Genomic DNA, 12,964 nt, shown 5'->3' with positions numbered 1-12,964 from the left:
GTGCGGCGGGGCGGGCGGCTGCCGCGCGGGCGGTCGTCGCGTTGCCGGTGATCTTGGCGGTCGTCGCGCCGCCGGTCGTCGCGCCGTCGGTCGTTGTCGCGTGGACGTTCGTCGCAGTCTTTACGGCGGTCGGGATCGTCGCGATCTTTGCGGCGGTCGGGATCGTCGCGGTCGCGGAAGGACCTGTCCGGCTGGGGCTGCCGCGGCCGCTCGCGGCTGGGCGAGCGCGACCGAGCTCCGCCTGCCATCTTTGAGCGCGGCCGATGGCGTGGATACGGATTGTGTGTGTGTGTGTGTGTGTGTGTATGTATTGTTTTTGAGTGGGTTGTTTGTGATGTCACTGGCGGGCGGTCAGAAAGGATTGCGCCTTGTCGTTTTGGGTGTCTCCGACTAAGCGGAGCCGCGTTTGAGGTTTGTTAGGGGGTTAGGGTTATCGCTAATGTGGGCCTATCAGCATATCTGCGGTCGTGTCGCCCAACGCATTCGCTCATTTTGAGCATACATATTCTCCATGCCAGTTTCTGACACACCCAACATCGCCCAGAGCTTAGCCGTCCCATGGTTGGACGCATGACCCTACAAGGCGCGGGCAGGGGCATCTCTCAAGGGTTAATCGGTGGTTCTGCGATTTTACTCGGTGAGACGCTGGCTGGCAGCGACCAAAATAACATCGTTGCCTCTCTTGGTCAAGAGCATTAACCTTGGAATGGCCCCGTTGCCAACGCCTTCGCCCATGGCAACTTTGGGAATATGCATGTTTTTTAATGCAACTACACCTTCCTATCCTCGTCGTCCCAGGTTTTCTTATCAGAGCCTCTAGTCATTCGCATGCATGCAGCAGTCCCACAGCGCCTGGCCTTGGGCTAAACCGCGCCACTATTTGCCGCCTTTGGACCCCTAGTTTGCTTGCCTCCTGCCTGCCTTGGGGACGGCGATCGATATCGAGATGCCTTATGCCGCGGGCCCGGCACGACAGTGTTAAAAAACCACCCTCCGGAGTGGTCCGTGCGGACGGCAAACAGGGAGAGGCTGGAGAGAGATCGGAAGAGATTGACAAAAAAAAACGAAGAAAACTGCCGGATGGGGTACAGATATCGTCGGCTCCAGGCAGGTTGCATTCGGGGAGGGAAGGTGAAGCGGGCGTGCATGAAAGATGGGCGCTAAAGCCCCCCTCTCTCCCCGCTGCCTTGTGTGCGCACGTGGAGATCAAGCGATTAAACCTCAGGTTCGGCAAAGGGCTGCAGGTCGAATCACACCGCCTCTATTGAACCTGATCCAATGCCGCCCAACCCGCGGCGGTGGATGAGAGCGGGTGGCGCCTTGATCCGTACTACAAAGCAAGCCGAGGAAGTCGGCGAAGAGATTCCCATAAACGGACCAGGACCGGTGGATCCGGGGGTCAAGTGTTGCGTGGACGGGCGACGGGGGCCCGCCGTTGCACCGAGGCCTCTTGGGACGGCTCTATCTGCAATGTGTCTACATACTAGCTAGCACCTGCGAGAGTCGGCAGATGGACGGTGCGTCCCCGCCTAGAACGGCTAGAATGGTCCTAGCCCATGAGCAGCTCTGGGAGAGCGCAGGATCCGCAGGCTCAGATGATGGGTGTCCCTAGCGGGAGAGAGGCATGGGACGGGAGCGCCGCTTCCTTGGTGACGAGTCCAAAGCTTGTCGCTGTCCGCGCCTCGGGGGGAGATGCAAGGAGGCCGTCCACGGACGCTCCCAGACTGCGGCGCGCGCGTGCTCGCAACGTGGCCTGCGCGCGCCAGCCAAGTGCCTTGCGACGACGGGCGGGTTTCTGTCTGCGGGGGCTCGGGTCGGACGAGAGACCAAAGCCGGCTGGAGGCCAACAAACTAGCGGCCGGCTTCAAGATTTTTTTAGGTTGATATGCGCTCTGTGGGACCAACAAACTTGGCCGCCTCAAAACGACGGTGAAACCCTGTGCGCAATGTGATTTTTGTCTTCTTCTTTTTCTGTCGTGCCCATATGGACTCAAAACAAATCCCCCCACCGAGACCTTGCAGGCTCGCAGAAACTCGCTGCCCTGGACTTGCCTGCGGGGGAACGGTAAAAAAGGTTGCATGGAAATGAAAGGAGCCGACAAGGGGTTGTTGGTCCCACGGCCAAATTGATACCATCCCTCGCTGGGCTCAATAATCTGGCATGAACTGCACTACTGTTTTACACGCACAAAGGAAAGGGGGAGATTCAACCAGGTTACCCATCCCGTCACATATGAATTGGCGAGGGGCATAAGACGACATTCAATTTTTTTTTATCGTCCCTTACGTCTCATCCCATCTAGTCTATGTACTTGGACACATTCAGGGTCTTGCTGACTTCAGCTTGTGAAATGGCGGTTGCTGCTTGAGCTGGGAAATTAGGATGGATCCTACGGCAATGGCAAGAGATAGCGTGGCAATAGACACAAAAAGGAATATCGGCGGTGCTATGCGGAGCTTCTCAGCTCTCCTGCTCGACGCGCACGGGTGGTTTTTTGCCGTAATAGGATGGCAATCACTTTAATAATGTTTTGTCCGTCTAGGCGTCCGTGAAACAAGGATTGGGACTGTCACACCCTGCTAAGGCTTGGTATTTCTTTCCTTCTCGGACAGCACTAGTAAATAGGAAGATCAACCTCACGCGACGCGGACGAAACAGAATGAAATCAACACCCAACACTCGCTCGATGCCGTGATGAAGTGCGCGTGGCATGGCCGTCGTTAAGCTTTGTGAGTTCCAAGCTGGGAGAAGATCATATGTGGTCCGAGCAGGCTTCACTGTTGGGGGTGGACCGATCTGGTAGCAGACTGGCATGGGCGTTCCCCAGATGGTAGTCTATTGTTTGGATCGGCAACATCCCTCTCGACTGATGGCCACGACCAAGCGCGGCGCCCAAACAGTAATCCTGCACTTCTAAAAACTCCAAGCGAACCCCCCGTTATCTGAGATTATCACCTGGATATCATCTTCTGGATTTCCTTTGCTATTTCTAAATTTCATGCTTTTTTGCGTCGTGTAAACCATCGAGGGCCACTTTCGTGCCGCCAGGAGGGGCTGCGGAGGCCGACGAGAAAAATTAGCTTTGGGCGGCCTGCTCGAAGGTCCGTGCATATTGGGGCTGGCCTGGGCCAACCGTGTGCCCGGGACAGTGTTCACGCGTGCTGTTGCTGCTGCTGAAATGGGGTGGTGAATGCTGCGATGTGCAATCATGCAGGCTGCCCATGCCACGCCTGGTTGTCCTATTGTTTGTGCGGCTGGGTTGCTGCTGTAGTCAGATTTCATTTTTTTTCCCCCCCTGCTTGATCATTGTCGTCATCAACTCGATCATCACCAGCACCGACGGCCCAGTCCGTCCAGTTGGCCAGGCCAGATGCAGCGGGCTTCGTCTGCAAATAGCAGCACGTGGAAGGAGGACCAGGGGGTCAAACTCCACAGCCCACGCACAAACGGGACCGCCTACGCCGGATCGGGCATCTCGTCCAGCTGCACCAAAAGTGACTGGTACTGGTCAATGTTGAATGGGATGCGATATCTCTTCCTCTAGGATGTGCCAGCCAAGGCAACCTGGGTGAGAGGTTGTTGGCCGAGGTGAGATGAAATTTGCTGGAACGAATCGACAGGCAGCAGGAGGGAGGCGAGGAAGCAAGAAAAAAAAAGAAAACCCAAACAACAACAAAAGAACCTTGCTTTACAGGCCTCCCCTCCCTTCCCGGCAAGGTTGGCGGACTCGGTGGTCAGCTCTCAATCGATGCAATCATTGGGCCACTGGTTGTGCCCCCTCCCTTCTCTGCCGCACCCACACACTCCTGCTCTGCTGGCACAATCACACGAGGCCGCCTCCATATCAGTCCATCTCACTATATCTCAGTCTGGTATCGCAGCATTGAGCACAGGGTCGGGAGCGGACGGCCTACCTAGCCACCACAGTCGTGCAGCCCGCCCCCTGCAATAATCCTAAGCACAACCGCCCGCGTCGTCAGTGGAGCGTCGTCCCGTCCACAGACCCCTCCAGGGATTGATCCTGGTCGCAACGCAGCCCGGCCAGCATCTCGCATGCCAAAGGCCTGGCGGCCGAATGCTGGCTTCCCATCTGCAGCAGCGATCCCAGTGGGCCCAGTCAACGGCGGCCCCTGGTCAATTGGTCCCAGTCACAGGTCCAACCATCAATCTCGCTCCCACCCTGCAGCAGCCAGTCGCCGTCACTGATTCATCCAGCACAGTCCCCTCGGACTCGGCCTGCCATCGACTGCTACCTCCCCGCGCGCCGACGAGACACTCACACACACTCCAACTAGCCGGTGGGTTCGTTCGAGTCTCCATGTTGCCGATGCCTTGTCATTTGTAAATCCTCGCTCCTTTTCTTCCTTGTTGCGACAATTGCATCGCGACCCACGTTCCTTTTTCATTTTAGTCATACGCTCTCTCTGTTGTCTGGTGCCGCAAATTCGCTCGCCCCCTTTTTCGGTTGTTTGTCGCACGCAGTTTGGCAGACGTACATGCCTCTGGGCGCGTCTGGCACCCAGCCTTGGAGCCTCGGAGTCCACCATTCTGGCGACTGTGCCAACCACGTAGCACTTCGCACCTGCCTCCCCGCCTGCCTGCTGCACCGGCGCCGTTTGGGTCGTGCTTCTCCTAAACGGCCCCTCGACTAGACGCTTGCGTGACTCGGGCCAGCGCTACGATTGGGCCTCCATCTCGACCTCGTCCGCGCACTCGAGTTTGGGCGTCCCAGGGCAGGAAGGAGCACGGAGCAAGACACCCGATCAGGGCCGAGAGAGGAGGAACCAAACAAGACCGCGCCTGCCCTCTCCCCACCCGACTGCGGCACCGTGCCCGCCACCTCTAGTCCGCCGACGTCTCCCATCGCTCTCCAAGCCACCTCCCAGATTCCGCACGAGGGACAGCACACCCGGTCCCTCCTGCCCACGCCGTCCAGCGGCTCTAGAACCGATAGAAGCTGCTTCTGGTGTCGCCCTGCTGCCGCTGTCACCGCCGCCGCCGCCGCCGCCTGCTCTCTCCATCCACCTGCTGCCCGGCCACGCGAATGCCGGCCGTCGAACGGATGTCCATGCAATAAACCAAGGAATATATCCCCGGGGGCACTTGTGGTGACTGCCACCGCCCGCCCTCCACGCGAGCCATGGAGGCCGCCGCCGACCTCGCAAGGACCCGTTCTGCAACGACCGAGCGACCCGATACTCGTCGATATCGCAGCGACTCGTCTTCGTCTTCCATCGGGAGCCCCATGTTCTCGCCGAGGTTGGCCACCGCCGCGCCGCCAGATTCGAGAACCACCAATCTCAGGAGGATCCCATCCAGAACCGCGAGGGAAGACCGGCCCACTGGCGGGAGCCTGGGTCGATTAAAAAGCAACGCAAGGCCCCCGCTGCTGCCCGTGACGGAGCGAAAGGGCCACGACGATGGCAAGACCGAGGCCCGGTTCAGGAAAGATGCCGAGAACGATAGAGCGGATATCACCCCCGATGGAGGTTCCGCGAGCAGGGGAGGCCGCAAGTTTACCGTGGCCAATGTTGGCAACAATGGGCGGATATATCTGAGGTAGGTTTGGGCCAGCGGTGATGAGACGTTGGTGCACTTGTCCACCTCCTCTCCTAGGCGTCTCGCCCAGGGGCACACACTTACTGACTTTGCCCCGCCTAGGCCAACAATACGACCTGCAAATCAGCGTTATCCCCAGCCTAATTTCGTCTTCCCCATGACGCCACCCGCGACCGCGACGCTCGATTTTACACCAACGACGGCGACGAGGAAGGAGGCCGATGCAACAGACCCAGACAGGCTGCTGCAGGGCAGCCAGCTAGCCGTCTCTCAACCCCCGACGTCGGACACGGCATCCATGAGGTTAGCATATGAGGGAAGGATCAGCGCGAGGCATCGGCGCGCGCTCTCCGACTCGACCGTCCCCGAACCGAACGTGGCTTGCGATACAGACGACGCTGGCGTGTTCAAGGTCGTAATAACGCAGCCTGGCGATGACCAAAGGCCGAATACGGTTGGGGTGGAGCAAAACGACGGGCCCTTCCTGGATATATCGATCCCTTCGTGGAAAATCGGGAGCCCTCGATTTACCCCTTTGGGAACGGCATTGCTTCGAGGTTCTTCGGCTGGCGCGCCCACCGAAGACATACGCTCAACCGTAGCCTCGCCTCGAGCCGAAACCCCGCAGAGCGATCTCAACAAGCCAAAGAAGCCAAATCCCATCAGCATCCCTCGAATACGACTGCCCCAAGTTGGAGCCGAGCCCTCGCCCGTTCTTTTCTCGCCCGTAAAGTTGGCGCCTATCCGCTCAACCTATCTGTCCACGCATCTGGTGATCGAACCGGCCATGTTTGATGACCTGACGTTTAAACCTGCGTGCGACGATCGCTCGATTGTTCGATACTCCGCGGCTACGAGTGCGGTCACTGCCGCAACACCGCCCCGCCTGGTGGCCGAGATCACATCGCCGAGCTTTCTGGACTACGAACTGCTCTCGGACTTTTTCCTCACGTTCCGTGCGTTTCTCGAGTGCGACGACCTCTTGAAGATGCTAATCGCCAGGCTCCGGTGGTCACTTCGGAGAACCGACGAGGCTGGTATGGTGGTCCGCGTTCGCACCTTTGTGGCTTTGCGCCACTGGATCCTGAACTATTTTGTTGATGATTTTGTCGTCGATTATCACCTCCGCATCGTGTTCTGCAACCTTCTCAACGACCTTGTCGACGAGCTGTCACAAGATCCTGGCGCGGGAAAAGTCCAGGTTAAAATCTTGGGCGAGCTGAAAAAGTGCTGGAGGCGAATTTGTTCGCAGTACTGGGATGGCCCAGAGTTTGACTCGTCTCTGGGCCCCGAGGCCCCGATAGGGCCTGGAGGGATAGCCGGACATCGCCGGGCGAGCCTCGATCCTGGCTTCTGGGAACAGGACGACGAGCCGCCGCAGCTGGATGCGATATTCGGCTTACCAGCGGACGCGTTTCCAGAGGCCGTGCGAAGCAGCTTCGCCATGGAGGTGTCAAGAGCCGGCCGCATTGACTCTGTGGCTCTCCAAGATACAAAACCCGCGACATCAGCCCTGCAGCAGGGGCACCTGAGGAGGATGCCTCTTAGTGTTAGCAGCATCGACGTTATCTCGTGCTCATTCCCGACAAAAAACATGCTCTTCCCACAGCCCCCCACCGAAATCCCTCCAGCGGCACATCCCGTCGACCCGACATCCTTCTCTACGGCTCACAATGATCCCGTTGCGACGACACCACGAGCCCTGACCGGCAAGCGTGTCCGCCCTCAGCAGTCTCAGCACAAGCGCAATGGCAGCCTGACGGACTCCCTCAGGGACCACGGGCCGGCCACTGCGCCAGCCGCCGATAAGCAGATGGCTTACAGGGACACGGAGCTTCTGATGTCCATTCCTTATGCCGGTAGTCTCGTGCGAGGCGCCATGTTCCCTCCTGCACAGGCCTTTGTCGAGATCCCTGCTCCGAATTCCGCAGGAGCACCGAGGCAGACCACCATGTTCAACACGCACCCCCTCGAGACGCAGAAAGTGAAGGTGCCAGCATCGGCAATGTCAAGCCAAGGAATGAGGAGACTGCTGAGCAGCGTGCGGCGCGCTCTCAGCTCCAAAGGCACAAGCATTTCACCGGCCCAGGGGCACTTCCTCAATATATCTCCGATCGGCCCTCGTGGCGCAACAACAAATCGACTTCCAGGGACTGCTATAGTCCCGCAAGCCCGCCCCAGGCTCAACGGGACCAGACCTTCTGTTCGGATCGATCTCCTCGGGGCAGAGGTGGCAGAGGACTTTAAGAAAGCCATACGCGAAGACGCCGCCGCCGAGGCTGCAAGTTTCGGGCGTGCCATTCTTGAGGGCCTAGAGGACGACGATGACGATAGTGATAATTGGGCTTCCGGAGGAGAACCGGGACATACGTCGGGCCATTTGAACACGCCACTACAACCACAAAGCTCCGGTTCCATCCTTCGCCCTTACAGCGATACTGCCATATCGACAGGCAGCCAGTCTATCGTGATTGTCGACGATACTCTCCCCGCCGAGGGGCCTGTCATGACAGGAGCCCTCCCTGTCAGCAGCAACCATTCAATCGAGGCCTTTGCCGAGACTTTCATGTACACTGGAGGCGCAGACCCAACGCCACCAAACACACCACCTTCCCAGACAATGGGCACGCCGCGGAAGTCCTCCTACATCCTGCGCCACCCGCTTACGAGACAAGTCAACTCGGAAGAAATCCTGCCGGCACACGCGCCAGTCATCGAACCGGAACACACGACCCGCTCATCAGAAGATACTACTCGACCGTCGACGGACATGTTGCGACCGTCGGTCGAATTCATGCGGCAGTCCAGCCGACCACCACTGAGCGGGGTCTGGGGACATTTCCGTCAGCGGTCTAGTAGGTCGTACCAGTCCGTGAACTCTTTCGGGAGGAGACGGTATGCGTCCTTCACGAGCGGCATCGCGCCGCAGCTGACAATCCGGAGTTTCGCGACGTCGACCTACTCGGAAGCGTCTGTTGACGACGCTCCAGTCACGCAGCCTCTTCGTATGCTGAGGAGGCGCCCCGGGGGTGATTTGCGCGCCGCGACTAACATTGGCGAGCTGCATCCGCTTCGCCGGTCACGATCGGTGGGATCGCTCACAACCTACTCGGAATCTGTGCGCAGCTCCTACATTCGCAGTCCAGGCCAGGACTCGAGCGGCTTTATCGACGTGGTCACGAGCGAGTATTCACACGAGCGGGCTGCCGCCTTCTCCCTCGGAGCCATCACTGAGCAGCACCCCAAGAAGATATCCCTCTTTAGTACTCACTCGTCCAAGCCTGTCATGCGCCCTTCCTTTGAAGCCGAGGCGCAGAAGCTGGCGCAGATACCCGACGACGTTGGTGACGACGGAGGTGTTGAAGCAGCGCTGCTCAAACTCGAGGGCAAGTTTGACAAGAGGGCCTTCAAGCTGTCAATGGAGCCTACAAACCTCCGCCTGCCGTCTCTCGGGGCAGTTGCCGAGCACGGAGTGGTGACCAGTGGCGAGAAGAGGGAACATCGCCAGCTGCACATCAACGACGACACGCACTTGTCGCAGATGGTGGCGCATAAGCTCGAGTCTGGCGAGGCTGTGGGTGATGTCACTGACAGCGAAGCAGACACGGAGCTGACGCCAAAACAGCCTTCGACCTTCTTGGAGGTTACATCGTCCTCGCCGCTGCGCCCTGATTCCGGTATCCGTTCCTTCTTGTCGGGCGAGTCGTACTCGTCTATCCCATTGTTGGACCGTGGTCTCACCGATGAGGCGCGCAGCAACGCACCTACGCGGCAATGGGCCGGCATGTCTGTGCTTCTGGACTCTGCTGCTGGGACACCAACCGGGGCGCAGAGTCCGAGCTTATGGGAGCACATGTCCTTCGACTTTGTCAACAAAACTGATAGTCTGGACATGATAACGCCCGGTGAGACGCAGCCGCAGCCGCAGTCGCAGCCGGAGCCCGAGGCCCTGATGAGCTCGCCATCCTTCCTGGATGACGACAGCGATGCCGCATCCGATCTGTCCTCGGAGCTCTCCGTCGAGCTTGTGGCCGAGCAGGAGCACGGCGAAATGAAGATCCGAAAGAGGCCTGGGACCATCATCTCGGGGCTTCCCGTGCATCCGCTTGGCGAGCCTTCGACCACGGAATGGGGCCGTAAACCGCAGCCTCTGGCCGGCAATCCGCCGTCGCCACCAATAACAATGATACAGGCTCTGCAGATGTCTCCTGAGACGGCACGCGGCTCACAACCACACCGCCAATGGGCCTCGGCTGCAAAACCGCTACCGCTGCCGCCCACTCCAGACGCCACGCCGACGACTGCGGCACCCGAGCATGGCTTTGACTCGCCAAGGACCATGGCCATGGCCAAGGAGGCGCGGGCGGATGCGGGAAGGATGTCCTTGGCGCCCAAGTTCAACGCGCATCTGCCTTTTATCTTGGCATTTGACTCTGAGATTCTGGCGCAGCAGTTCACGCTGATCGAGAAGGATGCGCTCAACGAGATCGACTGGAAGGAACTGATCGAGATGCGGTGGAAGAACGCCGAGAACATTGACGCGCGGTCGTGGGTCGACTTCCTTCGCAACTCTGAGGCGCGCGGCGTCGAGGTGGTGATTGCGCGGTTCAACATCATGGTCAAGTGGTGCGTGTCCGAGATCGTGCTGACGCAGGATCTCGAGGAGAGGGCGCGCTGTGTCATCAAGTTCGTCCACATCGCGGCGCACTGCCGGCGCTTCCGCAACTTTGCCACAATGTCGCAGATAGCCATCGCCCTGACAAGTCAGGAGGTGTCGCGGCTGACACGGACGTGGGCCATGGTGCCGGCCAACGACCTGACGACGCTGCGCGACCTCGAGATGCTTGTGAGCCCGACCCGCAACTTCTACACTCTCCGGGCCGAGATGGAGGGCGGCGGGATAGCCAGCGCGGATACGGGCTGCATCCCCTTTGTGGGCATCTACACACACGACCTGCTGTTCAACGCCCAACGGCCGTCCGAGATTGCTAGCTCGCCCACAACGGCGCCGCTGGTAAACTTTGAGCGGTGCCGGATCGCGGCAGGCGTGGTCAAGACGCTGCTCCGGCTGCTCGAGGCGAGCACCTTGTACAGATTCCAGCCCATCGAGGGTATCACGGAGCGGTGCCTGTGGATGGGGGCACTGAGCGACGACGAGATCAGGCGGCTTTCGGACAGCTTGGAGACATGACACGATACGTCGGCGTGCACTCGAAACAAGACATGCTCGAGTGCTTCCGTTCTTGCACATGCTTTGCTTTTTGTCACATGCTTCCGTCGCATAGATCAATCCTTTCGACCGCCCACGCACATACAACTAGTACAGACATGTACACGTACGATATGCAGGCACGAGGCGCCATTATACATCGATACCTCCATATCGTTGCGTTGCTTGACATCTCCACGACCAACAACATAGGACATAATCGCAAAGCCAACGAGAGGGCCAACCTGGCGTTTCTGTCTTTTTTCTCCCCTTCTTCTTTTTTCTCCTGTTCCGTTTTTACTCGCCCTTTCTTTTACAGAAGACGATACCTAACCGACGCAGGCAGGCCACACTTGCAGCTATGGTGTCTTTCCCCGTCGGCAGCGCACATAACTTCCGAGTCTCTCTACGCCCACAATCCACAGCGATACGCACACCCGCCTTTTTTTCTTCCCATATTTTACGTCGCTCTGACGACCTGTTTTTTTTCTTCTTCTCTTGTCTTTTGTTTCTTCTTGGATTTGCTGTTCGGCTTGGCAATCATCCTTTGGGGTGCACCACACATCATCAGCGACGGACTACTGCGGATTTTTGTTTTGGGACGAGACGTTTTGGGAAGCGAACACTATAAAATGAAGGGAAGGAAACCGCTATGTGCTTTTTTTTTTCTCATTGCGCTCATATTGCATCCTGTGCGGTGTATAGAGCTTGTCATACCATCGGGCGTCGTTTTTCCTTTTCTTCGGCCTTCTGGGTCGTGCTAGAATCTACCATCTTCACCTATACCCCAACCATCTCTTTTTGCTTCCCCTTTTTTTCTTCTTGTTTTGTTCTCTTCGCTTCTCATGGTCGGTGTGGACACTAGCCACACTGCATTCTCCCAAGAGGGCCTCGGGGTCTGACCAGGGCGAATGTCTTTTCCGGCACGAGTGGGTTATCTGTTCTGATTTCTTTATGCTCTATGGCACATGAGCGGGATGAGAGACGTGTCGGTTGAAACGAAGACGGCGTTGGCGGCGAGGCGACTCTCTCGAAGCACGTGCAAGTCCCCAAGACGGACGGTGGCGGCGTGTGTGTGTGTGTGTGTGTGTGCCTGCCTGCACGACTTCGTCGGCCTAGGGAAGGAGGAAGCATCGGTAGGCCAGGGTAGGATGGGAAACAATGGGGGGAGCATTTAGAAGGGATAAGCAACGTGTGGGCAGTTCATCTTGGTCTTGTAGGGCTTTTGGTAGGCGGAAGAGGGAGGAGATGGGGGAGAAGGAGCGGCTGCGATGGAATGGCTGCTTGGGGAACTGGCAGAAGCCGTGTGGAAGAAAATAAGAAACAAATTCCAAAACTTGGGCATGTTATCTATCCGGTGGTGATGTTGCTCATGATGAATATTTTGCACGCTTGTGATGCCTAGACTTTGTTCATGCACCCCTGAGACCTGAGACTCCCTTCTGGTCTGGGCTAATGCTGGGGGGGAGTTGTTCGTGTGTTGTCCATAATCAGTAGCTGTAAGCGGCATCACAAAATTCTTTTACAGTCCACAAAGACCCAAGATATCATGGATAATATCATTTCTTGGTAAGGCTGTTGCAAAGCGGGTTCAAGTTGGTATGTATTGGGAAGAAAGTAATACCTATCCACTGTGAGGTGCGCTGACGTACGTGGGCGGACAAAAGTGTGGGGAGGGTATAGGGTGCCCACTAATATACCATGTAAGTCCACCTCTATAATCGTGATGGCCAGTGAGCCGCCGCGAGAGACAAAACAAGCTCCGGCGACCATGGAGAGCTCCCCATCAGTCCTTCCGCGGCCCAAAGCCATGCCAGGGCCCATCTTTGAACGTCTCCTCCTTCCATCGCTTGAGCGGGTCGTATCCTTGCCGACCATGCTCCTCCGCGACCGCCTCTCTGATCCGGGCGAGGGACGGCCCCTGCTGGCCTGGGTGCTGCGCCTGTCAAGTGTGCGTGTTAGTGTAAGAGGCCCTGCCCCCTAGAGCTGCTGTGGGCGGTGTGTGGTCTTACCGTGGCACCAGAGACCACCGTGGTATTTGATGGGACGACGACGACGACAGTCCCGTCGGCTGGGCCGGTGTCCCGCTTGACCGGTTCGCCCGAGTGGTTGGTGGTGTTTGACATGGTGTCAGGCGCCGGACTACACGTGTGTAGTGGGAGCTGGCACACCGAGGGGGGGGGGGGGGGAGGGGG

General features: G+C 58.2%; 3 protein-coding genes across 3 annotated transcripts in view; 1 reads left to right on the top strand and 2 right to left on the bottom strand.

Moving 5' to 3' along the window:
- Window positions 1–248, bottom strand: part of GGTG_11160 (hypothetical protein) — a gene marked incomplete at both ends in the record, with an annotated part of 879 nt that extends 631 nt beyond the window's left edge. The window contains one exon of the mRNA XM_009229040.1: window positions 125–248. Within this exon, the coding sequence (XP_009227304.1) occupies window positions 125–248 (124 nt within the window). The remainder of the gene's footprint in view (window positions 1–124) is intronic.
- A 4,032-nt stretch (window positions 249–4,280) lies between these two features.
- Window positions 4,281–12,209, top strand: GGTG_11159 (guanine nucleotide exchange factor LTE1). The gene is made up of 2 exons (XM_009229039.1): window positions 4,281–5,560; window positions 5,663–12,209. The coding sequence occupies exons 1-2, from the start codon at window positions 5,142–5,144 to the stop codon at window positions 10,749–10,751; spliced, it is 5,508 nt and encodes a 1,835-aa protein (XP_009227303.1). The 5' UTR covers window positions 4,281–5,141; the 3' UTR covers window positions 10,752–12,209.
- Window positions 12,210–12,278: 69 nt separating this feature from the next.
- The window catches only part of GGTG_11158 (hypothetical protein), a gene marked incomplete at both ends in the record, with an annotated part of 1,218 nt that continues 532 nt past the window's right edge, over window positions 12,279–12,964 (bottom strand). The window contains 2 exons of the mRNA XM_009229038.1: window positions 12,279–12,698; window positions 12,782–12,911. Coding sequence (XP_009227302.1) covers window positions 12,279–12,698; window positions 12,782–12,911 — 550 coding nt within the window. The remainder of the gene's footprint in view (window positions 12,699–12,781; window positions 12,912–12,964) is intronic.

This window comes from Gaeumannomyces tritici, assembly GCF_000145635.1.
Source record: "Gaeumannomyces tritici R3-111a-1 unplaced genomic scaffold supercont2.6, whole genome shotgun sequence".
Lineage (NCBI taxonomy): Eukaryota > Fungi > Ascomycota > Sordariomycetes > Magnaporthales > Magnaporthaceae > Gaeumannomyces > Gaeumannomyces tritici.
Note: the sequence above shows the minus strand (reverse complement) of the source record. Positions and strands in the feature narration are given on the sequence as shown.